Genomic DNA, 27515 nt, shown 5'->3' with positions numbered 1-27515 from the left:
GTCCTTGAGTGGGCCAACCCTCTCCGTGGCAACCCTCTTTCTCTTTATATATGTATAAAAAGCCTTGACATTTTCCTTAATCCTGCTGGCCAATGATTTTTGTGACCCCTTTTAGCCTTCCTGACTCCTTGCTTACGTTTCTTTCTATTTTCCTTGTATTCTACACTTGCTTCATGTGTTCCCAGCCTTCTAGCCTTGGCAAATACTTCCTTTTTCTTTTTCACTAGGCTCACAACATCTCTCGTTATCCAAGGTTCCCAAAACCTGCCAGACTTATCCTTCATCCTTACAGGAAAGTTGGAGTACCTAATTCATTTTTTTTTCCAATTAAGGGGCAATTTAGCGTGGCCAATCCACCTAATCTTCACATCTTTTGGGTTGTGGGGGTGAGACACATGCAAACATGGGGAAAATGTGCAAACTCCACACGGACAGTGACCCAGGACCGGAATCGAACCCGGCCCCAGCGCCGCGTGGCAGCAGTGCCAACCACTGTGCCACCGTGCAGCCCCTCTCTTTCCTTCTTTAAGATACTCTTTAAAAACTGCCTACATGACCAAACATTTAGTTACCTACCCGAATATCCCTTTATGTAGCTCGGTCTCAACTTCTGTTTGATAAAGCTCCTGCGACGTGCTTTGGAACATTTTATTATATTAAAGGTGCTATGTAAGAATAAATTGGCATTATTGCGGGCCAGTTTCACATATTCCAATATATTTTTTAAGAACAAAAATAATTTTCCTCAAATAATTACTATGTTATCCTGTCACTCTGCAGTTCCAGTTATTTCTAACTCTTGTGGAAATACCAAATCCAATGGTCATATTTTGCCCAAGAGCATTCTGAATAAGTGAACTATACATATATCAATTGTGTTATGACCTTGGTCGAGACCAGCAACTTTTTTAAAAGACGAAATCTGAAATCCCTGATATTTACTGAGGGAATGAAGCCACAAGATTAAACAAATATACAAATTTGGAGGAGGAGTAGGCCACTCGGCCCCTCAAGCCTGCTCCACCATTTAAAAAGATCATGGCTATTCTGGTTTTAACCTCAACCCCACATTCCCACCTATCCTCCTCACATCCCGCTTATTAAGAAACTATCTCCTCTGCCATAAAGATATTCAAAGACTCTGCTTCCATGGGGCAGCACGGTAGCATGGTGGTTAGCACAATTGCTTCACAGCTCCAGGATCCCAGGTTCGATTCCCGGCTTGATTCACTGTCTGTGCGGAGTCTGCACGTTCTCCCTGTGTGTGCGTGGGTTTCCTCCGAGTGCTCTGGTTTCCTCCCACAGTCCAAAGATGTGCAGGTTAGGTGGATTTGTCATGCTAAACTGCCCTTAGTGTCCAAAATTGCCCTTAGTGTTGGGTCGGGTTACTGGGTTATGGGGATAGGGTGGAGGTGTGGGCTTGGTCGTGTGCTCTCTCAAAGAGCCGGTGCAGACCCGATGGGCTGAGTGGCCTTCTTATGCATTGTAAATTCTATCTATCTCCTTTTGAGGAAGAGAGGTCCAAAGACTCGCAAACCTCTTTGAGAGAAAACACATCTCTTCATCTCTGTCTTGAATGGGCAACCTTCTGTTTTTAAACAGTGACCCTAATATTCGAATCTCCTACAAGAGGAAATCCACACTGCCAATATCCCTCAGGATCTTATATGTCTCAATCAAACAATTCCCTGGTTGAAGAGTCAAAGAAAGCAAACACAATATACCCTCTTGAGTAACTACCTATATTCTAGAACCCAGAATCAAGATAACCTATTCATGAATTAACAGGAAAATTGCAGTTGATTTAAAACTATAAATTAAACATTAAATGGCAGATACAACTAAGACAGATCTCTTACCAATTTGCTCAGCAGTCCACCAGGCAGTTACATCATCACAAAGTCCGTCAAAACACTGTCTTCCTCACAAGGAATTTCAGCTCCCCTTCTTCTAGGATCCCCAGCCGACAGCAGCACATAACCAATCTGAGGTCCATGGGTACGAAAGTCACCAAAAATGGCAAGCGCCCCCAGAACCTCCTCAACTCTGGAAGGTGTACATCTACCAATGTTATCTTCAAGTAATAGAAACAGCTGCAACAATTGTACATTGACCTATTCTCAGCTACTGGATCTAACTTCTTTAGCTCGTCAGTACAGCATCACATGGATCATCATCTGTGCCCTTTTGTTTGCTTTCAATCAATTTCAGTCTCCCCACAGGTTTTGGTTTCCAATCTAATTTCCAGCCTTATGTCCCTTCGGGAGTGGAAAGCCAGTTTCCGTTCTCAATTTTCCTTCTTCAGTTTCTCTTTTCAAGTAGGGTCGGTCTTACAAGAACATAAGCTTTGAAAACATAGATTCCATCACATGTGGCGAGATTAAACAAAAATGTCTAAACAGCCAAATGTTTTGACCTGAATTTGTGTGCAGATGAAGAGGATTTCCATCGTTGAGAAAATGGATGTGAAGGCTTGTAGTCAAAAGTCACATCACAGACCCCACCATTTTCATAACGGGGGGAACGAGGATAGGTCTCACTTTACATATAGAACATAGAACAGTACAGCACAGAACAGGCCCTCCGGCCCTCAATGTTGTGCAGAGCAATGATCACCCTACTCAAACCCACGTATCCACCCGATATCCGTAACCAAACAACCCCCCCCCCCCAACCCCCCCCCCCCAACCCCCCCCCCCAACCCCCCCCCCCCCCCCAACCCCCCCCCAACCCCCCCCCCCCCCCAACCTTACTTTTTAGGACACTACGGGCAATTTAGCATGGCCAGTCCACCTAACCCGCACATCTTTGGACTGTGGGAGGAAACCGGAGCACCCGGAGGAAACCCACGCAGACACGGGGAGGACGTGCAGACTCCACACAGACAGTGACCCAGCCGGGAATCGAACCTGGGACCCTGGAGCTGTGAAGCATTTATGCTAACCACCATGCTACCGTGCTGCCGTATCCGTGGTTCATGGAGGCAACTGTGTATGTTACATTTCAGTTGTCTTCAGGATGATCTTATTTTGGCTGATGGGATGCCAAAACATGATTTGTGTACTTTCGACCTGGGAGGAGAAAGTCTAAAGTTATCGGCGTTATTTGGAGACAGAGGGTACCCTTTTGATTTTGGTCCCGGGAGGCATGAGTTGACACTAAGTTGGCATTGGGATATAAAGGGTCATGGGGGTAGGTAGGGGGGCATAAGTTGACATGGAGCGTATGAGGAGCCATGGGTGTATGGGTGGAGGCATAGGTAATGTGTCCTTAGGAGAGGTAAGGTGACATTTGAGATTATTAAAAGTAGACATGAATAATGCATTAAAAAGTGCATAAATTAATTGGAACCAGCAAGCTCAATGGAACTGTCAAGAGAACTGTCAAAAGAAATGTCATGGGAACTATCAAGAAAGCTGTCAAGGGAAATGTCAGGCTGACAAGGAATTTAAATCTCCTGCATTAAATATTTGAAAACAATAGTCTGCAGTGTTAAAAAAAATCAATACTTCCTATTTCACTCTATTTGTTGACATTAGTCTGGGGACTAACATTATAGGATTAATGCTGCATGACTGATTTCACAACATATCATTATCACAGTGGGTGCCTGTTAGATCATTGTTTGATTGACAGCTCCAAATGGTTCTAAACGCTTTGAAGTGGATGATGAATAGAAATGCTTGTTTTTATAAGGAATTAAAGGAAGTTAATGAATGGGTTTTTCCAATGAGAGCTATGAAATAGTGAATTCATTGGTAGACACCTAGGAGCCATGCTGAATTTAAATAAAGTTGTTCAGGTCTGCCCATAGTGGATATTGGGTGAGTTGGCACATGGTAGGTATAAGGGCAAAGAGTAGTGGGTGGGGGCATGGGTTGGCATGAGTTGACACTAAGTTGGCAGAGGGATATAAAGGGTCATGGGGGTAGGTAGAGGGGCATAAGTTGACATGGAGCATATGGGGAGCCATGGGTGTATGGGTGGAGGCATAGGTTGGCATAGTTTGGCATGCATGGGATATGGAAAGTGTGTGGGGGTCTAAAGGGATGGGGGGTGTGAGGGCTGCATTGGTTTTATTAATGTTTTCATATATCCAAGCCTTTCACCCAGCCCACCTTCACTTTCGGCATTCTCCAAACTCTTTCTGAGGTCACCTGCCATGATGCACCTACCAAGAGGAAACCATTCAGCCCTCAAGTAATTCCACCTTTCAGCTAGGATGTAGCTGATATCTATTTTCACTTCTTTTTAAAATGTGTTCTTGGGATGGGAGCATTGCTGGCACAGGGCAGCATTTATTGCCCATCTCTAATTGTCCAGGAATAGGTGGTTGTGAGCTGCTTATAACTGAATATCTTGCTTGGCTGATTGAGAGGGCAATTAGAGTAATGTGGGTCTATAGTCACATGTAGGCCAGATTGGGTAAGGATGGCAAATTTCCTTCCCAGAAGGACGTTAGTGGAACAGTTAGGTTTTTACGATAATCCAGTCGTTTCATGGCCATTATGAATAAAACTAGTATTTTATTCCAAATGTATTAATTTGTTGAATTTCAGTTCTCCAGCTGCAGTGGAATTTGAACTCCTGTCTCCGGAGCATTAGTACATATCTCTGGATTACACGTCCAGTAAGATTACCGTTGTGCTCTGTCCCTCATAAATACTCATTTACCCACCTTGTTTCTGTAACCCCTGTAAAAGTCCTTCCTGCATATTTCCTTTGTTTCCATTTAAAAAAAATATATATATTTTTCATCTGTGGGCCCATAATTAGGATGTGCCATTAAGCAGGAGAGTAAATGAAAACCGCCTGCTTGCCAGGACAGCATGTTCCCAGGTTTTGTATTTTGGAGAAGAGAAACTGGGCTCTTCGGTGCCAAGTGCAGCTTAGAACCGACTTTTGAGGGACTTAGTTCAATTGGTTAACTGGCAACTGGGTTGGCCAGGGACAGTGTTCTGCCTGACAATGGTCAGTGATTGGTTCCTGTGTGATGCTTTCTGAAAGAACTTGGCAGAAATGTTTAGACCTTGGTAGTGAAAGGCAGTGCTTGCTGAAGTGAAAGAACTGCTCTATTGTTCCGAAAGCAGTGAGTGCCTGGCACATCCTTTGCTGTGAACTTGAAATTATCCTGAGTCTACAGAGAAAGCAGACAATCATGCCAGAGAAAACCATCTCAAGCCAAAAAGGAAGAAGTACCAAAACGAAAGCCTGAACTTCAGAAAGACATTAACGGGAAGTCATCCCAGTACATCAAATACCTTTATCCTTTCATTTTATTAATATTTTCTTTCCCTCTCATCAACCTTTTCCCTCTGTGCTGTTTTTCTGTGTGTCTGCAGAGAGTGGAGGTAGTTAGGGAGGGGAGAGGGGAATGGGAAAGTCAGTTACATTTTCTGTCTGTTTAATTATAATACTGTACATAATAAAAGGCTTATTGTGTTAAAGTTACAAACCTGGTGACTGCAGTTTATTAGGCTAAACCTTGGTATTTTAAATAAAATCTAAATTCACTTGTGTTACAATTCCTGGTCAAGTGGGGCTGGAATTGACCGTGTACCAGCCCAAAGTGTCATAATACCCCTTAATATCCTTACCTAATAAAAGTCCATCAATCTCAGTTTAAAACATTTCAATTGACCATCTCCCCCCCCCCCCCCCCCCCCCCCCCCCCCCTTCTTCAACAGCTTGTTTACAGGAGACAGAGAAAGATTTCCAGTAACCATATTGTGAATAAGTAAGAATTTAACTTTAACCATCTCCTCCTCCGCACTGTCACCTTTAACATTGTGTTCAGGCATTGAACCATACAGGGCAAAAAAAAACTCCAGTTTGACTTCAGGTCTGCACCATAGATCAGCTGCTGAGTTCTGGGAGGGGGCGAATTGGCCTGGGTTCTAGTAAGCCAAGGACTGGATTTGGCTCCTCGCCTTGTTGTCAGATAGTCGAAAGATCAGTCCAAAGATGTGCAGGTTAGATGGATTGGTGATGATAAAATTGCCCCTTAGTGTTCAGGGATCTACAAGTTAGGTGGGGTTAAGGGGATAGGGCAGGCGAGTGGGCCTAGGTAGGGTGCTCCTTCAGAGGGTTGACACAGACCTGATGGGCCGAATGGCCTCCTTCTTCACTGTAGAGATTCTATGATTCTAAGTACTTCCTGACATTGCCAATAAATGGGCTAGCTTGAAGTTTAAGGTTATGCCCTTTTGTGCTGGACTTGCCCACCAGAGGGCATAATTTTTCTCTCTTTCTACCCTGTTAAATTATCGAATCATCTTTAACACCATCACAACATCCCTAAATTTTCTACATTCAGTGCAATACAAGCCAACCTGTCCTCATAATTTAACACTTTTAGCCCTTGTCGCATTCTGATGGATAGGCGCTGCACCCTGTCCAAGATCAGTATATCCTTCTTGACACATGGTTCCAGAATTTTACACAGTTTCTCTCAATGGGGTCTAACCAGAGCTTTGTATCAAACTTGCATCCCTTTGTTCCAGCTTTCTTAAAAGCACAGGATAGTATTCCATCAGCCTTTTAAATTATTTTTGTAGTTGTACAGTAGTTATTAATGATTTCTATTCTTGAACACCCTAAATCTCTCTGCTCATCCCTACAATTCCCAACTTCTTGCATTTTGAATATTAGGCTAATCTATCTTTCTCAGGCCCAAAATTAATGACCTCACACTTCCCCATGTTGAATTCCATCTGCCACAATTTTACCCACTCAATTAATCTATCAGTGTCCTGTTGCAACTTTCTGCTCCCATCTACAGTATTTACTGTACCACCTAATTTAATATCATAAGTAAATTACATATAAGGCTCTCGATTCCTTCATACAAGTCATTTATATACATAATGAAAAGCTGAGGCCCCAGTACAGACCCTTGGGAGATACTGATTTGTCAATTTGAATGTATACTTACTATTCCGACTGTCTGCTGCCTCCTAACCTATTCTCTGTTCAAGCCTTCAATTCTATGTCCTCTTATTTTGGTTAAGTCTTGCTTGTGGAACCTTGTCAAATGCCTTCTGGAAGTCCATATATATAACATCTGTAAGACATTTCTTTTATCTACCACAATAGTTAATTCTTCAAAAGATTCAACTGGGGTACAATAGACATTGATTTACTCTTTACAAATGCTTGTTGGTGCTTTGTGATCAGCTCATAATTGTTTTTTAAGATTAATTTTCCATAGGCTGTGAGTATCACTGGCAAGGACAGCATTTTTTTGCCCATCCCCAATTGCCCTTGAGAAACCTTCTTAAGATATTGCAGTCCATCTAATGTAGAGGTGCTGTTAGGCAGGCAGTTCCAGGATTTTGACTCAGGAATAATGAAGGGACAGGGATATAGTTCCAAGTAGGATGGTGAGTGACTTGGAGGGGAACTTGCGGGTGTTGGTGTTCCCATGCATCTGCTGCCCTTGTACTCCCTGGTGATAGAGGTTATGGGTTTGGAAAGTGCTGTTGAAGGAGCCTTGGCGAGTTGCTGAAGTCCATCTTGAAAAATATATAAAGTGCTCAAGTCACTTTGTGATAACATATTCTGGTATCATCCCCATTAATAAAACTTATAGTTTTATGACATTAATGGAGTGACATTGGCAATAGTGGAGTGACATTGACATTAATGGAGTGACATTGGCAATAGTGGAGTGTCATTGACAATAGTGGAGTGACATTGACAATAATGGAGTGACATTGGCAATAGTGGAGTGACATTGACAATAATGGAGTGACATTGGTTTTCTAGATATCTTGTTCTCTTTGCATATTCCTATGAATCTCTGAATATCTATTACCACTTGTACCTAGGCTTTAATAGCATGTATGTTCCTTCAAAAGTACCAGAAAGGATTTCTTTGTTCTGGTGCCTGACTGAGCAGATTAATTAATGCTACATTGTGTTGTCGGCTTGGCTCAGTTGCTTTGTAAGGTTATGAGTTGAAGCACTACTACGAATCTAGAATGACATTTTGGTCTAGTAGTGTGACTTAATGGGTGGTATTCTAATCTTGTAGTCCAGATGTGAGCACAAGCCTCAATTCATTGACTTCAGCATAAAATCGAGGCTGCAACTCCAGTTTGGTGCTCAGGAAGTACTATAACTTTGGAGGTTTTGTCTTTTGTTTATGATGTGTATGTTCTATGTTAAACTGAGGCCCCATTAGCATGTCTCAGGTGGATTTTAAAAATCCTGCAGCAGTATTGATAAAAAGAGCAAGGGTGTTCTCTCCGAACCAATTTCTACAAACAGATCATCTGGTCTTTATCTCATTCTTATTGTGTGCCAATTGGCTGCTGCATTTCTCTAAATGACATTTCCCTATATTACAACGGTCACCACACCTCAAAAATAATTAACCAAATTAGTCTTTACAAATGTATTTTGGCTCTGTCTGATCAGCTCAAATTTGTCTAAGGTACTCAAATCACTCCGTCCCTAATAACAGGTTCTGGTAATGTTAAGGCTTAAATTATGAGGACTGGTTGCATAGACTATGCTTGTTTTCCATTCAATAGAGAAGATTAAGGTTTGATCTGATCGAGGTGTTTAAGATGATAATTAAGATAGCTGGCTTTGCAATATCTTGAGGTTGTGAAAGGTGGTATAGAAATGTGTGTTCTTTCTGTGACAGAGTACTGCACTGTTGGAGATGTTGTCTTGTCTCATCATTAGCCTCATGAACATGAGAATGTGCCTCTACAAATGTAAAACATCTTACGGCACTACTCGGATGAAATCAGGGAATTCTGGTGTCTTGGCCAATATTCCTTCCTCAAACAACACCACCAAAAATGTTTCTTTTAACTTTAAAAAGTTGTTTTGAACTGACTCCCTCGCCCTTTCAGACAGAGCATTCCAACATGTCCCAATAACGATTAGTAACATGTAGAGTAGTAACAGGAAACTCTGGATATTAGTATTCTCTCCCATACATGCACTCCAATGACAAATTTCCAATTTTCTCTCCACTTTCCCATGACCAGTTTCAAATGCATCAATACTTGCTGGAAGTTTGTATAATATTATCAAACTGGCGGCACAACGGCGCATTGCTGCCTCACAGCGTCGATGATCCGGGTTCGATCCTGCCCCTGGGTCACTGTCCCTGAGGAGTTTGCACATTCTCCCCGTGTCTGTGTGGGTTGCACCCCCACAATCCAAAAGGACGCACAGGGTAGGCGAATTGGCCACACTAAATTGGCCCTTAAATGGGAAAAAAAGAATTGGGTACTCTAAAAATTTGAAAAAAAATTGTATTTATGCTATCATAAAGTTTCAAAACTTAGACAACATTTATCTAAACCACATTTCCTGTGCTCACATGCACAGAGAATCTTATTGCTGCAGCTAATATTTATTCCTCAAACCAACATCACTGAAAAACAAAATATCTCGTTGGTATCATATGTGTCTGATGCTTCAACTTGGTTAATTTGGTAGCCTTTTTGCCTCTGGGCTACAAGACCCAGTCCAGGGCTATAGCGCAAAAATCAAGGATGATATTCCTGAGTGCAGTACAGAGTGAGTGCTGCACTATTGGAGATGCTGTCCTTTGGATGAAACATTCAGCTGAGGCCCCATCTGCCTGTTTGGGTCAATGCAAAAGATCTCCTATAGCCACTATTTCAAAGAAGAGCAGGCGAGTTATCCCTTATGTTCTGGCCAAAGTTTATCCCTTAATTAACATCATGAAAAAAAAGATTATCTGATTATTATCACATATTTGTAGAAGTTTGCTGTGTGCAAAATGGCTTCTGCCGTTTCCTGCATGACAACAGTGACTATAATTCTCAAGTAATCCAGTGGCTGCAAAGTGCTTTGAGAGGATGTAGTGGTCATGAAGAAGCATTCAATGCAAGTCTCACATTCTTCATGATGAGGGCTTGCTGCCCGCAGATAGGTGGCCGTGTCCACAAAAGAGCCAATGCTTGGCACAAGCTAAAGAGTGCTGGGATGGCCTGAGGTTGTGAAAGGTGCCATATAAATGCAAGTCCCAGGGCATCACAGTGACACAGTGGTTAGCACTGCTGCCTCACGGTGCCGAGGACCCGGGTTCGATCCCGACTCCAGGTCACTGTCCGTGTGGAGTTTGTACATTCTCCCTGTGTCTGCGTGGGTCTGACCCCCACAATCCAAAAAGGTGTGCGGGGTATGTGGATTGACCATGCTAAATTGCCCCTTTATGGGAAAAAAAAGAATGGGATACTCCAAATTTATATTAAAAAATAAACGCAAGCCCATTTGCTCTTGGATGATTAGCCTATGCTTGGCACTACAACTCCCAGACGGCACTGCATCCCTCAGCACATGCGTCCTTGTGCGTGTTTACCCCTCGCACTCCCCTCCCCGCCCCATCCCAATAGATGGTGACGTCTTCCCCCCCCCCTCCCTCCCACGGCTGGAGCCGGCAGTACGCAGACTCGAGCTCGCTCGCGTTCATTTCATTCCAGTTCTCATTCCTGGAATTCTTGCGAGTGCTGTGCAGTTCACCAGCTCTGCAACTCACTGCAATAAAAACACACCCCAAAAAAATATACCCCCCCCCCTCCCCTCAACAGCAAGTTACCAAACTTTTCTTTTTCTAAAAAAATAATATTTTTAATGTATTTGTAAGAGTTTTTAAAAAAAAAAAATCCTGAGGTGAGTTTGTATCATTTTTTGTTTGAAACAATGTATCTATTTTTAGTAATAATGTATCTAATTTTCGCAACAAACAGAATATAGTTGATACTTCTGGATGTGTGGGAAAAAAAGGAGGAAAATAATTTTTCGGATCGACTGATTTGCTAGAAAATAAAGATAATTGAGGGAGTGTTGCTGTGGATTTGGGCTCCAGCCCGCTCCCCGCGCCCAGGCAAATCTGGCGCAAAAAATCTTTGACATTTTAACATTTTTCCCCCTCGCTCTCTCTTTCTCCCTCGCTCTCCTCTCTCTCTCTCTCTCTCTAAAGCAGAACTTCCGGACGCAAGTCTTTAGAGGGAGAGAAATGTTTTTTTGCATTTCAAAAAAAAAGCAAAGTAGTTATTTACCGCCGGGAGTGTTTATTATTTTAACGATGTGCACATTTTGTTTGTTTTTTTTTCTCTCCTGCTGTTCGATACTGAAGTAAAAAAATGCGAATGAAAGTCGGAATTTCGTGTCTTTTTTTTATTCCTTTCTATTCCTGGTGCAGGGGGAAGAAAGAGGGAAGGAAAGGAGAGAGAGAGAGAAGGTGCTTGCAGCGGCGGAGCTGGAGATTTCTTGTGTGGGGGGGTGGGAGAGTGTTCACCGCTTGGCCTGGCCTGTACAGCACCACTGCCTCACCGCCGACTTGTTGCAAATCCCAGGAAAGTCCAGTGCTTTCCCCTTTCTCTGTGAGTAAGTAATTCAATTCATCTACCCATCTCTCTGTGTGTGTCTCTCTCTCTCTTTCTTAACAGGCACAGTAAATATTTGCTTAGATTCTGACGTAAGTGTGCAGTGATTTTCACAAAGTGCACTCACACACACACCTCTTTAAATCTCAGCCCTGCACTTTTCTATAATTTTATATATATATTATAGATTTAAAATGTAGCTGCTCTCTCTGTTGTCTAGTTGGAAAATACTATTGTGGCATGTGGAGCAGGGGGCCGATTTTGCGGAGTTAAAAGTTCAGCAATACATAGTGGGAGATGCTACATGTTCTTTTTTTAAAAAAAAATTCCTTTCTGTAATCGAGATTTTTTTAAAAGTGAAATTGAGTGCCAGTAAATTGGCTTCCTTCAACCTCTGAAGGATTGTTAAATAATTTAGTACAGTAAACGGACTGTAGACGAATGAGGATGGTCGATGATTGTACTTGTGTGAAGTTTATTTTTGTAATTGAAATTGATGGCTTTGGAAACGAGCATTCCTGGTTGTGGAAGTGCCGGAAAAGTAGTGGCAGCCTGAGTCGTGAGCTAATTGTGTCAGCCATGGTTTTAAGGGCCCATCTGGGGAATTGGGAAGCACATTTCTCAAAACCAGCACGGCTTCAAAAAGTGTTGACTTGGTCGGATGAAGAAGGGTCGGCGAGCTGAATTCTATACGTCAGTTAGCATTTAGAAGCTGCATGAAACTCTGTTTCCAATATGAAAAAATGTTTATCCTTGGACAACAATGATTCTAGCTTGTGTTTGTGTGTCTGCATATTTTGTGTCTTTATTCAGCCCTAGATATTGGATAAAGCTAAATTCGGATAGTTTGGTAGCAGGAAATAGCTACTTCCTGGATTAAACCTCTTCAATATTTCCAAAAATTGATGCATTGTGGCTGTTTGCAGGATACAATTCTGTGATATTTCTAGGATGTTCAATATGCAGAATAAATTTTATGAGACTGGAGAATTTGTTAATTTTTTCTTTATCCTTTTTGTTATCTCACTTTCACACTTCCTCTTCACTTCGCTAGCTTTCCTCCAACTTTCTTTACTTATCTAGCTTTTCTCTATTTCACTTGTTTTCCTCTTTCCCTTTTTCTATTTTCCCATTTATTTTGTTGTCCCTTTCCTTCTTTCTCATTTCTTCTCCCCCCCCCCCCCCCCCCCCCCCCCCCCTCTCTCCTCTCTCTGTCTCTCTACTGGTGGATATTTTGCTCAAATTATAAGTTGATTTCCCGTCAACAAGAGAGAAAGGAGCCAAGAATTAATGAACTTTAAAATGGAGTTCAGACATTGGCTGGGCCAGTGTCAGTTACCATAGCGTTGTGTGTCTGTTTTTTGAATGGCTGATTGTGGAATAGTTCCATGTTTTATATAAATGACTGAACTTCTTATGGACATTATCTTGGAGCATGATAAAGGTTGAAGAAAATGCATTTCATGTAGTGGTTGCATGTAATTGTAGCCCAAGAAAATAGGTTTAAACAGCAGCGTACAAATCTGGATTAGTGGTTTTCAGAATTTATTCCCCTCTGTTTTCATAAACAATCTACTTGTGGATTTAGGTATTCCTATTTATTAGCCTGCACAGTAGTTGGCAGCTGATGCTAAGACTTTGGAAGGATTGGAAAACAGTATGGAATACTTACATCTCAAATTCATAATGTTTATTTGACATATTTGATTTTACTGAATATGAATGATACCATTCTAAAGCTTCAAAATGTTACAAATGCTAAATCGCTTGTTACTATTCAAGTAGTTTTAACTTGAACTCTATTTTTAATTGTAATTTTATTGGATTCTGTAAATAGCACTTTTGCATCTTCACTCGAAGTTAATTTCCTAATTTTAAAGTATTGTTGCTGCTTCCAGACCTGATTTATAATTGTGTCTTATTCTCATTCTGTGGGCCTGATGTTTGGTCACTGCAGAGATGTGCCATTTCTTCATGTTTGCTGAATGTTACCTTACCCACAGGGGCATACAATGATGATGGAGATTATTTACAGTAGACTGATGTAATCGCTAGTGCTTTCAAAATGGACACCAGTTGCATGGTCTATTTGATCATATATAGGAACATGAAGAGGTCATTCCGCAGCACCCCCCCTCCCCCCAGAACCTATTCATCCATTCATTTAGGTCACAGCCGATATGTGTCTTAAGTCCATTTACCTGCTTTGATTCTATACCCTTTTATCTGACCAAAATCTATCAACCTCAGTTGTTAAATTTTCAGTTCACCACTGACCTCGACTGCTCTTTTGGACATCCCTTTAGTTGGGGGATAGTGGAGGTGGGGGGTGGGAGGGGGAACGGCAGGGAGAGTTCCAAATTTCCAATGTTCTTTGTGTGATGAAATGCTTCCTGGCATCACCCCTGAATGGCCTGGCTTAAATTTTAAGGTTATGTCTCCTTCTTTTAGACTCCCCCACCAGAGGCAATGATTTCTTTCTGCCGATCCAAACAATTCTTTTCATCGTCTTTAAAAGCCTCAATTTGGTCACCCCTTCATCTTAATTCAAGGGAATGCAAGCGTGGTGTGGGCAACCTGCCCTCATAATTGAATCCTTTTAGCCCCAGTATCATCCTGATAAATCTGTGCTGCACCCCCTCCAAAGGCAATGTATCTTTGCTGAGGGGCAGTACCCATAAGTAAACACAGTACAATAAATGAGAGCTAACCAGATTTGCATATAACTGCAACATAGCTTCCACTCATTTGCTTTCTAACCCTCTTGAGATAAAGTTCAACATTCCATTAGCCTTGATAATTACTTTCTGAACACCCTAGCTCTTCTATGGATATGCCTCCTTTGCTCTGGACTCCCAGAGGAACTCAAAATTGTGACAATCAACTTTAGATAACCTGCAGTGCGATCAAAGTTTAAAAAAATTATAAACTGCATTAGAAATAGAAACTGAAACGGCACGTGGTCAGATCGCCATATTTATTTTTCCACTTGGATTGTAAATATCCTTTTTAACTACATATGTAGATTTGTGCTGTCAGCGAAACAGTCCTTTAGCTAGGCGGCTGGGGAGTAACACCATAGATGGGTACAACAAAGGCGGACACTATTCGGCCCATTGTGACTGTGCTGGCTCTTTGCAAAAGCTGTCCAACTCTACTCTTTCCCCGTAGCCCTGCAAATTTTTACCCTTCGAGTCATTCTAAACATCCAACTCCCCTTTTTGGAAGTTACGATTGGATCTGCTCCCACCATCTTTCAGGCAGTACATTCCAGAGGACAGTCCTCATGTCAGAGATGTGTTCGTCTCCTCTCAGAAGATTCTCTCAGTTTGAGCCAGGGGTTGAAACTTTGGACTAAGGCCAGTGAATCTAGCAGTGGGGGCCACTGATTGACCCAACAGGCCAATGAATTCATCTCGACAGCAATCTGCGCTTGCTGCTTTGTGCTCACACATGCATGAAGTGTCTAGTGCTGACGTTTCTTTGCAAGCTGCCTTTAATATGTGTGAAGGATGACTCTATAACACTGGGCCACTGTTTCGTGCTATGGACCAGTGCCTCTGTCAACTTATGGTTCTGGCAGCCTAATTTCAAGCCCTGATGCACTCAAGTTTGATTCCAAAAACCCTGCAGAAGTAGAAGAGCTTGTACAAGATCCATGGTAACTAAAATTCACAACTCATCAACGTCACTGAAATCTGACTGTTGTCTATTAAATAAAACATGTTTCAAAGCAACACTAGTTGAACTGGCGGGTTAAGAAAACAAAACACTCTCTACCTTTTTCACGAACTGGGTTGTAATCAGAGTATCCAAAGTTGAATCTACACCATATCAAGTTTCATATTGACAGCTAGCTGCCTTATAAACGACGTTGTGTGTTTGTTCTGCGACTTGGAGCTGCATTGCTAGCTGTTTATTGCCCATAATACCTTGATTTATTAAGGCCTGCAGCAACTTAGCAGAGCAGGTTTGACATATACAACATTCTGCTGTAGAGAGCATCTAAATAAAGTTTATTAAAATTCAATATCTTAAAAGATTTGCATCTAAATGAGTGATCTCTAGCTATTTTTCATCTGTCAGCATAGCTATTAAAACAGAATTATAAAGTTTTATTTTTAAAAAACATGCAGGCATTTCTCGTTAAAGAAAAGAAACACGTTCCCTTTTAAGTAGATCCAGTTGTGTGGTCTAGAAAACCTGGATTTTGTGACGTTCTTGCTAATTGGAGACTATCTGCCTTTTGTTTGGAAGGATTTCCTGCAGATCAGTTTCTTTTTTTTTAAATGTGCTGTTAACGTTTTGCTTTACTGTGGTAACAATGATGAATCAGTATTGAACAGATTTGCTCCTTAACTCCTGGCATGGCAAGATGGTGAGAATTAAATCTGTTTGTTGGTGGGGTGGGAATGGATTGTAATTGAGAATTATTTTGTTGTAGATATAAGCAACAGGCACTTAATTTTATTTTAATTTGGGGAGTCATGCGTTTAAATTGTTTTTGCTCAGTGAATGATCAATTGGCATGTTTTTATTTATGTTGAATGTACTTTAATTTACTTCCGTGTTTATGTAATCTAGAGGATTTGGAATATTAATCCAGGAATGCCCGTTGAAATTTCACTGACAGTTTGATAACTTGAAATCCTTTGTTTTCAAACAAAACTTTGTAAATTAAAAGCTGAATATGAAACTGTCAGGTTGTTATTTTTTTTAAACTGGCTAATTAATGCCCTTTCAAGAGAAGAGAACCTCCCACCCTTACAACACTTTGGGCCTACGTGTAGCTCCAGTCCCACACCGATATGGTTGATAATTTACCTCTGTTGTATCAATCGCTGTCGGTGGCTCAAGAAGAAGGACCCCGCCATCTTTTTGAGAAAATTGGGTGGGCAATAAATGCCAATCATGCCCTGATGCCCACCTCCATAAAATTAGTTTTTAAAAAATCTTTGAAACACCTTTTAATATTTTATTGCGCTGAAATGTTATTTACAAGATTACAGTTTCATTAATTAAAGCTGCATGATCGTATATGATTTGATTATTGACCCAAAATTTAAATGGGGCTAGTCTTTTGTTCTCTGTCATATGAGCCAATAGGTGGTGATTAAGTGTAGATGCACAATTTTTGGGGGGGTCTTGGCAATCTGGAACACTCGCCCTCAAAAGCTGAGAGGCTGGAGGTCAATTGAAAATATCAAAAACCAAGATTAATAGATTTTTGTTGCAAAAAGGTATTAAGGGTTGTGGAATCAGGATGGGTGGATGGAGTTGAGATACAGATTGATTGTAATCTAATTAAATGGTGGTACAGCTTCAAGGGGCTGAATGGCCACCTCGTTATCTTATAACTAGCAGAAGGCCCGAAGGGATGAAAGAACCACTTCTGTTCCTATATTCCTTGTAATTGCTTGACATGAGTGTTCGAAATTGTTCCGTTAAGTTATATGGTCTTATAAATGATTGGTAATGATGAGAAATGTTAGTACATTCTCCACATATTGAGTTAATACATTATTTGGCTTCTCCTTCAAAGATTTTGAGGTCACATTTGATTTTTGTGTGCTCAGCTTTTTTGTCCTAATTCAATGCAGTTATTGGTTTTGGAAAAAGAAAGACTGAAATATTTATCCTTCTACCAGTCAGTCACAATCCAAAACATTGGTATAGGGTGGTTTGGCATTCTTAAAATGCTGTAGTTAATTAAGTACAAACCTATGATCATTTTCAGAAATGTATCTTTGAAGACAATAACATAGTGCCCATTTACAAAAAAATCCTTCCGAAGAGGGGTAAAGAAGTTTTGGAACAGCTCGTTAACCTCTTAAATCTGGACCCAAAATCAGCCCAGGCTGATGGGAGGTGAGTCGATGGTTGTGAGGAGGTTGCTTCTGATGGGAATTTCGATGAAACGACCTGTCCATAATTTGGGCTCTTAACTGTGCAATTTTGCGTAGGGAGAAAAAGTAAGCAACGATTGCAGTTGGCGTGTTCCCCTAGTTCCCGAATGTGAGCAAGTTTAGTTGCTACACAAGATTTCATGTTGACCGTGTGATCGTGGGCTGAACATCATCCTCACCAATCTTGTGTTGTGGAGACGAAGGAATGGTTTGCATTATCCTTGTGACCCGAGGACATCCCGAAGCCCCGTGCAGCCAATTAATTAAACTGTAGTCACTGCTGTAATGTAAGAAACACACACAGCAGTGAGCTAAATGCCCAGTTAAACTTTGGACATGCGGTTGAGGAATATACATTGGTCAGGACATTCTCTGGATTGAATGGTGCCACTTGCCATCCTGAAAAGGCGCCGTGGGTGGGGTCGGGTGGAGGGAGGGGAGGTGCAGTTCTCGGTGGCGTCTCATCTAAAAGGAAGGGAAGGCCTGCTCAGTATCCCAACCAGTATTAATCCCTCAAATAAAATCACTTGGGGGGAAAAAAAGTCATCTGTTATCGTGTTGCTGTTTGTAAATCCAGAGATCACTAGTTGGCGGTCTCTTGGAGCCTGAAACTTAACTAAATATTTTCAGATATGTACAGGTCGCTTGCTAAATAACAAAACTTTGATTAATCAGTGTTTATTTAACAGTCTGAGGGCTGTGGCCTCAAAGGTACACAGGCCCACGTTAGCAGCAGAATAATACATTTGCATATTTTATGTCTTGAGGCTACGCTTTTCTATCATTAAAAGGTGCTACAGCAATGCAAGTTGTTCCAACATGTTCTCTCAAATACTGGTTACAAGCTTAATTTTGTGAAACATTTTTTAACGCAATATGAGACTGAAACTGAATTGGTTGGTTGATGCTCTCACTTCTGGGATGTTGCTTCTTAATAATCACAGCCTTTGTTCTCTAATTATTGTTCTCTTTTTAAGTCTGATTGACTGAGGACGTAACTGTCGGAGTGCCAGGAAAAAATTCTGTAATTGATTCCTGAGATGCCAGGGCTGTCCAAATGGGAAAGATTGAGTAGCATGAACCTATGCTCTCTTGCAGTTTAGAAGAATAAGAGGTGCTCCTATTGAAATGCATAAAATCTTAGGAGGGCTTGCTTGACAGGGTAGATGCTGAGAGGTTGTTTTCCATTGGCTGCAGAGTGTAGAACCAGGGGACAGAGACTAAGGTGGGGAGAGGTTTCTTCGTTCAGGCTTGTGAATCTTTGGAACTTTCTATCCTTGAGGGCTGTGGATGTTTAGCCAATGAGTATATTCAAGCTTTGTGATCTGTGGGCATTGAGGGAATCTAGGGGTATGGGGAAAGGTTGGAAAAGTGGAGTTAATTAGATGATCTTTTGGAATGCACAAATGGGCCAAAGGGGCCACATTGCTTATATCTACTCTGAGTTCTGATGTTGCTGTACTATTCAACAGCACCAGGAGGCCATTTGGCCCAACTGCCGAATACTGGTTCATGTTCCCTGTAGGTCTGGCACGTTAATGTGAGACTGAGTATATTATCACTCGCACAGTTTTGTAAGAGAACAAATGACCCGCATTCAAGGTGAGTATAGTGTTGGAAAGAACGCGTTGGAGACCGCTCCTAGCTGTTACCCAAGCTTGTGAAAAAATCCAAAATGGCACAAAAAAAGTGAAGAGAGAAACTAAAATTCTAAGAAAAAAATTAACAAAGAAGCTCCGGAAGCAGAGACTTGGAGAAAAAGATCTGGCAAGAAAAAGCTCCAAAGAAAGTCTTGGAAGCTGAAGGCAGAGGTTTAAAATTCTTTACTGCAGTAGAAAACTCCATTGCAGCTGCTTTGGAATTTCAGCTTCAAATCGGAATGCAGACTCAGCAGTGTGGGCTAAAGTTCTCCCCGTGTCTGCGTGGGTTTCGTCCCACAAGTCCTGAAAGATGAGCTTCTTAAGTGAATTGGAGATCCTGCATTCTCCCTCGGTGTACCCCAACAGGTGCCAGAGTGTGGCGACTAGGGGATTTTCCACAGTAACTTCATTGCAGTGTTAATGTAAGCCTACTTGTGACACTAATAAAGATTATTATTATCTCTTTAAAAAGTCAGTGATACAGCAGGTCTTGAGCAATCTTTAAATAATTCAGAGTTAGAAATTCAGTTTGGAAAAGTCCATCGCCAGAAGTCCAGCGCCAGGGTGTTCTATGTTCTAAAGCCTATCCCTGAGCCAGAGAAAGAGACAACAGAGCTGTAGAAAATGAAGCATTGGCTGAAAGCTTGGGGTGGGGGAGAGATATTACACTTCCAAAAATGTATATCAAGAGATGACAATTAAAAACCTAAGATGACAAGAGCAAGTGGATGATCAGACAAAAGAGCATGAAGAGTCTCAGAAACAGTTGGCAGAAGTGCAATTACAATATATGAGCTTGAAGGAGGACACCAGAGGAATTTTGCTTTGCGAAAGTGAAACTGATCCATGTGGAGGACTAACTCGCACATACGAAAGATGCATTTATAGGAAGTAGAACACCTGAAAGAGGACTTTAAAAGGTTTATATGACTGTCAGGATACTCGACCAGAACCCAACATTTGTTAGGATACCGGACAAGAAAGAACCCCAAGCAATTTTTAAAAATTTGTAAAACTGAGGAAAGGATACTTCCCCCAGGAGTGATGACGCTGACCAATCTGTATAGTTTATGTTAAATCAAACTTTAAACACAGGATTAACAACATTAACATCAAGGAAATGGCTTTACAATTATCAGTTAAGCACTTCTTCAATAAAAACGTGAACTTACTGTCTGCATCTGCTATTAACTCCAATTAAGCAACATAATACAGGTCAACTGCCACTTATAAATAAAGTTAACACACAGATTACTTGCTTAGTTGTGTATTGACTTTTAGACAGGCCGAGACTGTTTCAGGAGCAGAACCAGTACATTTCTGCTCAATCTAGAAGCATTTGGCAAACCTGCTGTTCAACTTAAAATCCTCAGTCTTCAGACTCGAATCCTATGGCAAATTGCAGAACTACAGACAGACCTGGCTCCTCCTCTTAATTACACAACCTGTATCCCACTGAGTCACATGACCTGCTTAGCTAGGACAAAATGCAACCCCTCATAAAGTACTTGCCAGGGAATCATAATATCCAATTAGTAAATGGCGAGTATCAATCATGACCTCACTTTTAATGACTTAATTGCATCTTTAGCGGACACAGTGTGGACACCTTAACCTAGGTTTTTTAATAATATTGCTGCAACCAAAATATACCTTAATCCAGGCTTTTGATAACATTACTGTCACAAATATAAAATATAATGTACAACAATCTCTACATTCATCACATGACAAAGCTCTAGTGTCCAACAAAGATAAATCTTCAGTTAAAGCTTGAGTAATGTCAGGCTGCACGGTGGTGCAGTGGGTTAGCCCTGTTGCCTCACGGCGCCGAGGTCCCAGGTTTGATCCCGGCTCTGGGTCTCTGTCCGTGTGGAGTTCTCTCCGTGTTTGCGTGGGTTTCATCCTCACAACCCAAAGATGTGCAGGGTAGGTAGATTAGCCATGCTAAATTGCCCCTTAATTGGAAAAATGAATTGGGTACTCTAAATTTATGTTAAAAAAGCATCACAAGTCTCATAAGCCTCGTGCAAAATGCCTGGAACAGGAGAAACAATTGCTGGTGCATCAGAGTAGTTGCTTGAAATGAGAATTAACAACCAAGTCTGATGAACATCTTGAACTTCGGTCTAATCTGAAATAGGGTGGTAGAGAGACACAACATGGAGCAAATCCAGACTTTGCAAGCGGACAGTAGAAATTCTGCGAAACAGAATGGTGATCCTAATGAATGAGTTAAGAGTTCAAGCAGTGGGCAGCACAATGGTTAGCATTGCTGCCTACGGCGCTGAGGACCCGGGTTCGAATCCCGGCCCTGGGTCACTGTCCGTGTGGAGTTTGCACATTCTCCCCGTGTCTGCATGGGTTTCACCCCCACAACTCCAAAAGATGTGCAGGTTAGGTGGATTGGCCATGCTAAATTGCCCCTTAATTGGAAAAAATAATTGGGTACTCTAAATTTAAAAAAAGAGTTCAAGCAGTCAGTGAACACGGAAGACCGAATCTGAAAAGGACGGCATGCACAAGTAAAGTTGTCAGGAGTTCTACAGACAACACTGAAACTTACCAGAATAGTTGCTGAACTGAACGAAAATCTTGCTGAGTATGAAACAGCTGAAAAGAAGAAAGTATCCAAAATAATTGGTTAATGTTCTGAAAAAAGCGGAAACATAGTGTTCGGTTTGCATGTGCCCCCACATGGGGGCCCCTCACCCGCGCGTGGTCGGCCCCCTCCCCCGTGCGCACGCATGGCCCCTCCCCCGTCTGCGTGTGTGTGTGCCCCGCGCCTCCGTCTGCGTGTGTGTGCCCCGCGCCTCCGTCTGCGTGTGTGTGTGTGTGAGCCGCGCCCCCTTCGGCGCGTGTGTGTGCCACGCCCCCTTCTGCGTGTGTGTGCCACGCCCCCTTCTGCGTGTGTGTGAGCCACGCCCCCTTCTGCGCGTGTGAGCCACGCCCCCTTCTGCGCGTGTGAGCCACGCCCCCTTCTGCGCGTGTGAGCCACGCCCCCTTCTGCGCGTGTGAGCCACGCCCCCTTCTGCGCGTGTGAGCCACGCCCCCTTCTGCGCATGTGTGAGCCACGCCCCCTTCTGCGCGTGTGTGAGCCACGCCCCCTTCTGCGCGTGTGTGAGCCACGCCCCCTTCTGCGCGCGTGTGAGCCACGCCCCCGTCTGCGCGTGTGTGAGCCACGCCCCCGTCTGCGCGCGTGTGAGCCACGCCCGCGTCTGCGCGCGTGTGAGCCACGCCCCCGTCTGCGCGCGTGTGAGCCACGCCCGCGTCTGCGCGCGTGTGAGCCACGCCCCGTCTGCGCGTGTGTGAGCCACGCCCCCGTCTGCGCGTGTGAGCCACGCCCCGTCTGCGCGTGTGTGCCGCGCCCCCGTCTGCGCGTGTGAGCCACGCCCCATCTGCGCGTGTGCCACGCCCCCGTCTGCGCGTGTGAGCCACGCCCCGTCTGCGCGTGTGAGCCACGCCCCCGTCTGCGCGTGTGTGCCGCGCCCCCGTCTGCGCGTGTGCCGCGCTCCCGTCTGCGCGTGTGTGCCGCGCTCCCGTCTGCGCGTGTGTGCCGCGCTCCCGTCTGCGCGCGTGTGCCGCGCTCCCGTCTGCGCGCCTGTGCCGCGCCCCGGTCTGCGCGCGTGTGCCGCGCCCCGGTCTGCGCGCGTGTGCCGCGCCCCGGTCTGCGCGCGTGTGCCGCGCCCCGGTCTGCGCGCGTGTGCCGCGCCCCGGTCTGCGCGCGTGTGCCGCGCCCCGGTCTGCGCGCGTGTGCCGCGCCCCGGTCTGCGCGCGTGTGCCGCGCCCCGGTCTGCGCGCGTGGGCCGCGCCCCGGTCTGCGCGCGTGCGCCGCGCCCCGGTCTGCGCGCGTGCGCCGCGCCCCGGTCTGCGCGCGTGCGCCGCGCCCCGGTCTGCGCGCGTGCGCCGCGCCCCGGTCTGCGCGCGTGCGCCGCGCCCCGGTCTGCGCGCGTGCGCCGCGCCCCCCTGTGTGTGCGCGCGTGCGCCGCGCCCCCCTGTGTGTGCGAGCTTGCGCGTGTGTATGTATGTGCGCGCGCGTCACTCTGTGTGTGTGTGCGCGCCTCTGTGTGTGCGCGCCTCTGTGTGTGCTTCGTCGTGAGTGCGTCTCTCATCGTGAGTGCGTGTCTCTCCTCGTGAGCGCGTCTCCCCTCGTGAGCGCGTCTCCCCTCGTGAGCGCGTCTCCCCTCGTGAGCGCGTCTCCCCTCGTGAGCGCGTGTCTCCCCTCGTGAGCGCGTGTCTCCCCTCGTGAGCGCGTGTCTCCCCTCGTGAGCGCGTGTCTCCCCTCGTGAGCGCGTGTCTCCCCTCGTGAGCGCGTGTCTCCCCTCGTGAGCGCGTGTCTCCCCTCGTGAGCGCGTGTCTCCCCTCGTGAGCGCGTGTCTCCCCTCGTGAGCGCGTGTCTCCCCTCGTGAGCGCGTGTCTCCCCTCGTGAGCGCGTGTCTCCCCTCGTGAGCGCGTGTCTCCCCTCGTGAGCGCGTCTCCCCTCGTGAGCGCGTCTCCCCTCGTGAGCGCGTGTCTCCCCTCGTGAGCGCGTGTCTCCCCTCGTGAGCGCGTGTCTCCCCTCGTGAGCGCGTGTCTCCCCTCGTGAGCGCGTGTCTCCCCTCGTGAGCGCGTGTCTCCCCTCGTGAGCGCGTGTCTCCCCTCGTGAGCGCGTGTCTCCCCTCGTGAGCGCGTGTCTCCCCTCGTGAGCGCGTGTCTCCCCTCGTGAGCGCGTGTCTCCCCTCGTGAGCGCGTGTCTCCCCTCGTGAGCGCGTGTCTCCCCTCGTGAGCGCGTGTCTCCCCTCGTGAGCGCGTGTCTCCCCTCGTGAGCGCGTGTCTCCCCTCGTGAGCGCGTGTCTCTCGCCGTGAGCGCGAGTCTCTCGCCGTGAGCGCGAGTCTCTCGCCGTGAGCGCGAGTCTCTCGCCGTGAGCGCGAGTCTCTCGCCGTGAGCGCGAGTCTCTCGCCGTGAGCGCGAGTCTCTCGCCGTGAGCGCGAGTCTCTCGCCGTGAGCGCGAGTCTCTCGCCGTGAGCGCGAGTCTCTCGCCGTGAGCGCGAGTCTCTCGCCGTGAGCGCGAGTCTCTCGCCGTGAGCGCGAGTCTCTCGCCGTGAGCGCGAGTCTCTCGCCGTGAGCGCGAGTCTCTCGCCGTGAGCGCGAGTCTCTCGCCGTGAGCGCGAGTCTCTCGCCGTGAGCGCGAGTCTCTCGCCGTGAGCGCGAGTCTCTCGCCGTGAGCGCGAGCCTCTCGCCGTGAGCGCGAGCCTCTCGCCGTGAGCGCGAGCCTCTCGCCGTGAGCGCGAGTCTCTCGCCGTGAGCGCGAGCCTCTCGCCGTGAGCGCGAGCCTCTCGCCGTGAGCGCGAGCCTCTCGCCGTGAGCGGGAGTCTCGTCGCCGTGAGCGCGAGTCTCGTCGCCGTGAGCGCGAGTCTCGTCGCGGTGAGCGCCTGTCTCGTCGCGGTGAGGGCGCGTCTCTCGTCGCGGTGAGGGCGCGTCTCTCGTCGCGGTGAGGGCGCGTCTCTCGTCGCGGTGAGGGCGCGTCTCTCGTCGCGGTGAGGGCGCGTCTCTCGTCGCGGTGAGGGCGCGTCTCTCGTCGCGGTGAGGGCGCGTCTCGTCGCGGTGAGGGCGCGTCTCTCGTCGCGGTGAGGGCGCGTCTCGTCGCGGTGAGGGCGCGTCTCTCGTCGTGGTGAGGGCGTGTCTGTCTGAGGGGCAGCACGGTGGCGCAGTTGTTAATGCTGCTGCCTCACGGCGCCGGGGTCCCGGGTTCGACCCCGGCTCTGCGTCACTGTCCATGTGGAGTTTGCACATTCTCCCCGAGTTTGTGGGTTTCACCCCCACAACCCAAAAATGTGCAGGGTAGGTGGATTGGCCACGCTAAATTGCCCCTTTTTCGCCCCTTTTTCGCGAGTGTATCTCTGTCGTCGCGAGTGTCTCGCCGTGTGCGCGTGTCTCGCCGTGTGCGCGTGAGTCGCCGTGTGCGCGTGTCTCGCCGTGTGCGCTTGTCTCGCCGTGTGCGCGTGTCTCGCCGTGTGCGCGTGTCTCGCCGTGTGCGCGTGTCTCGCCGTGTGCGCGTGTCTCGCTGTCTGCGTGTCTCGCCGTGCGCGTGTCTCGCCGTGCGCGTGTGTGTGTGTGTGACCTCGTGTGTGACCTCGTGTGTGTGTGTGACCTCGTGTGTGTGTGTGTGTGTGTGTGTGACCTTGTGTGTGTGTGACCTTGTGTGTGTGTGACCTTGTGTGTGTGTGACCTTGTGTGTGTGTGACCTTGTGTGTGTGTGACCTTGTGTGTGTGTGTGTGTGAGACCTTGTGTGTGTGTGTGTGACCTTGTGTGTGTGTGTGTGACCGTGTGTGTGTGTGTGACCGTGTGTGTGTGTGTGTGACCTCGTGTGTGTGTGACCTCGTGTGTGTGTGTGTGACCTCGTGTGTGTGTGTGTGTGACCTCGTGTGTGTGTGTGTGTGTGTGTGACCTCGTGTGTGTGTGTGTGTGTGTGTGTGACCTCGTGTGTGTGTGTGTGTGTGTGTGTGTGTGTGACCTGGTGTGTGTGTGTGTGTGTGTGACCGTGTGTGTGTGTGTGTGACCTCGTGTGTGTGTGTGTGACCTCGTGTGTGTGTGTGACCTCGTGTGTGTGTGTGACCTCGTGTGTGTGTGTGACCTCGTGTGTGTGTGTGTGACCGTGTGTGTGTGACCGTGTGTGTGTGACCGTGTGTGTGTGTCCGTGTGTGACCTTGTGTGTGTGAGTATGTGACCTCGTGTGTGTGTGTGTGTGTGTGTGTGTGACCTCGTGTGTGTGTGTGTGTGTGACCTCGTGTGTGTGTGACCTCGTGTGTGTCTGTGTGACCTCGTGTGTGTCTGTGTGACCTTGTGTGTGTGTGTGTGTGTGTGTGACCTTGTGTGTGTGTGTGACCTTGTGTGTGTGTGTGACCTTGTGTGTGTGTGTGACCGTGTGTGTGTGTGTGTGTGTGACCTTGTGTGTGTGTGTGTGTGTGACCTTGTGTGTGTGTGTGTGTGACCTTGTGTGTGTGTGTGTGACCTTGTGTGTGTGTGACCTTGTGTGTGTGTGTGTGTGTGACCTTGTGTGTGTGTGTGACCTTGTGTGTGTGTGTGTGTGTGTGTGTGTGTGTGTGTGACCTCGTTTGTGTGTGTGTGTGTGTGACCGTGTGTCTGTGACACCGTGTGTGTGTGACCGTGTGTGTGTGACCGTGTGTGTGTGTGTCCGTCCGTGTGTGACCTTGTGTGTGTGTGTGTGAGTATGTGACCTCGTGTGTGTGTGTGTGTGTGACCTCGTGTGTGTGTGTGACCTCGTGTGTGTGTGTGTGACCTCGTGTGTGTGTGTGTGACCTCGTGTGTGTGTGTGTGTGACCTCGTGTGTGTGTGTGTGACCTCGTGTGTGTGTGTGTGTGTGACCTCGTGTGTGTGTGTGTGTGACCTCGTGTGTGTGTGTGTGTGACCTCGTGTGTGTGTGTGACCTCGTGTGTGTGTGTGTGTGACCTCGTGTGTGTGTGTGTGTGACCTCGTGTGTGTGTGTGACCTCGTGTGTGTGTGTGTGTGACCTCGTGTGTGTGTGTGTGTGACCTCGTGTGTGTGTGTGTGTGTGACCTTGTGTGTGTGTGTGACCTTGTGTGTGTGTGTGACCTTGTGTGTGTGTGTGTGACCTTGTGTGTGTGTGTGACCTTGTGTGTGTGTGTGTGTGACCTTGTGTGTGTGTGTGTGAGACCTTGTGTGTGTGTGTGACCTTGTGTGTGTGACCTTGTGTGTGTGACCTTGTGTGTGTGTGTGTGTGTGTGTGTGTGTGTGTGTGACCTCGTGTGTGTGTGTTTGTGACCTCGTGTATGTGTGTGTGTGAGACCTCGTGTGTGTGTGTGAGACCTCGTGTGTGTGTGTGTGTGTGTGTGTGTGTGTGAGACCTCGTGTGTGTGTGTGTGTGTGAGACGTCGTGTGTGTGTGTGTGTGTGTGTGTGTGAGACCTCGTGTGTGTGTGAGACCTCGTGTGTGTGTGAGACCTTGTGTGTGTGTTAGACCTTGTGTGTGTGTGAGACCTTGTGTGTGTGTGTGACCTCGTGTGTGTGTGTGACCTCGTGTGTGTGTGTGTGTGTGTGTGACCTTGTGTGTGTGTGACCTTGTGTGTGTGTGACCTTGTGTGTGTGTGTGTGACCTTGTGTGTGTGTGTGACCGTGTGTGTGTGTGTGTGTGTGTGTGTGTGTGTGTGTGTGTGTGTGTGACCTTGTGTGTGTGTGTGACCTTGTGTGTGTGTGTGTGACCTTGTGTGTGTGTGTGACCTTGTGTGTGTGTGTGACCGTGTGTGTGTGTGTGTGTGTGTGTGTGTGTGTGTGTGTGTGTGTGACCTTGTGTGTGTGTGTGACCTTGTGTGTGTGTGTGTGACCTTGTGTGTGTGTGTGTGACCTTGTGTGTGTGTGTGACCTTGTGTGTGTGTGTGACCTTGTGTGTGTGTGTGACCTTGTGTGTGCGTGTGACCGTGTGTGTGTGTGTGTGTGTGTGTGTCCTCGTGTGTGTCCTCGTGTGTGTGTGTGACCTCGTGTGTGTGTGTGACCTCGTGTGTGTGTGTGACCTCGTGTGTGTGTGTGTGACCTCGTGTGTGTGTGTGTGTGTGTGTGTGTGTGTGTGTGTGGT

General features: G+C 46.3%; 1 protein-coding gene across 11 annotated transcripts in view; it reads left to right on the top strand.

The window, feature by feature from the left end:
- The first annotated feature begins 10487 nt into the window (after positions 1–10487).
- tead1b (TEA domain family member 1b) overlaps positions 10488–27515 on the top strand; it is a 313182-nt gene continuing 296154 nt past the window's right edge. For 3 of the 11 annotated variants that reach the window (XM_038807952.1, XM_038807951.1, XM_038807947.1), the window contains exon 1: positions 10853–11379. In XM_038807952.1, the coding sequence (XP_038663880.1) occupies positions 11136–11379 (244 nt within the window). In that variant the 5' untranslated portion in view covers positions 10853–11135. Of the gene's footprint in view, positions 10663–10852; positions 11380–27515 lie in introns of those variants that run through there. The other 8 variants (XM_038807957.1, XM_038807953.1, XM_038807948.1 and 5 more) reach the window with 6 other exon arrangements.

Source organism: Scyliorhinus canicula, chromosome 9 (assembly GCF_902713615.1).
Source record: "Scyliorhinus canicula chromosome 9, sScyCan1.1, whole genome shotgun sequence".
Taxonomy (NCBI): domain Eukaryota; kingdom Metazoa; phylum Chordata; class Chondrichthyes; order Carcharhiniformes; family Scyliorhinidae; genus Scyliorhinus; species Scyliorhinus canicula.
The sequence above is the reverse complement of the archived record's forward strand: the minus strand, read 5'-3'. Positions and strand labels throughout refer to the sequence as shown.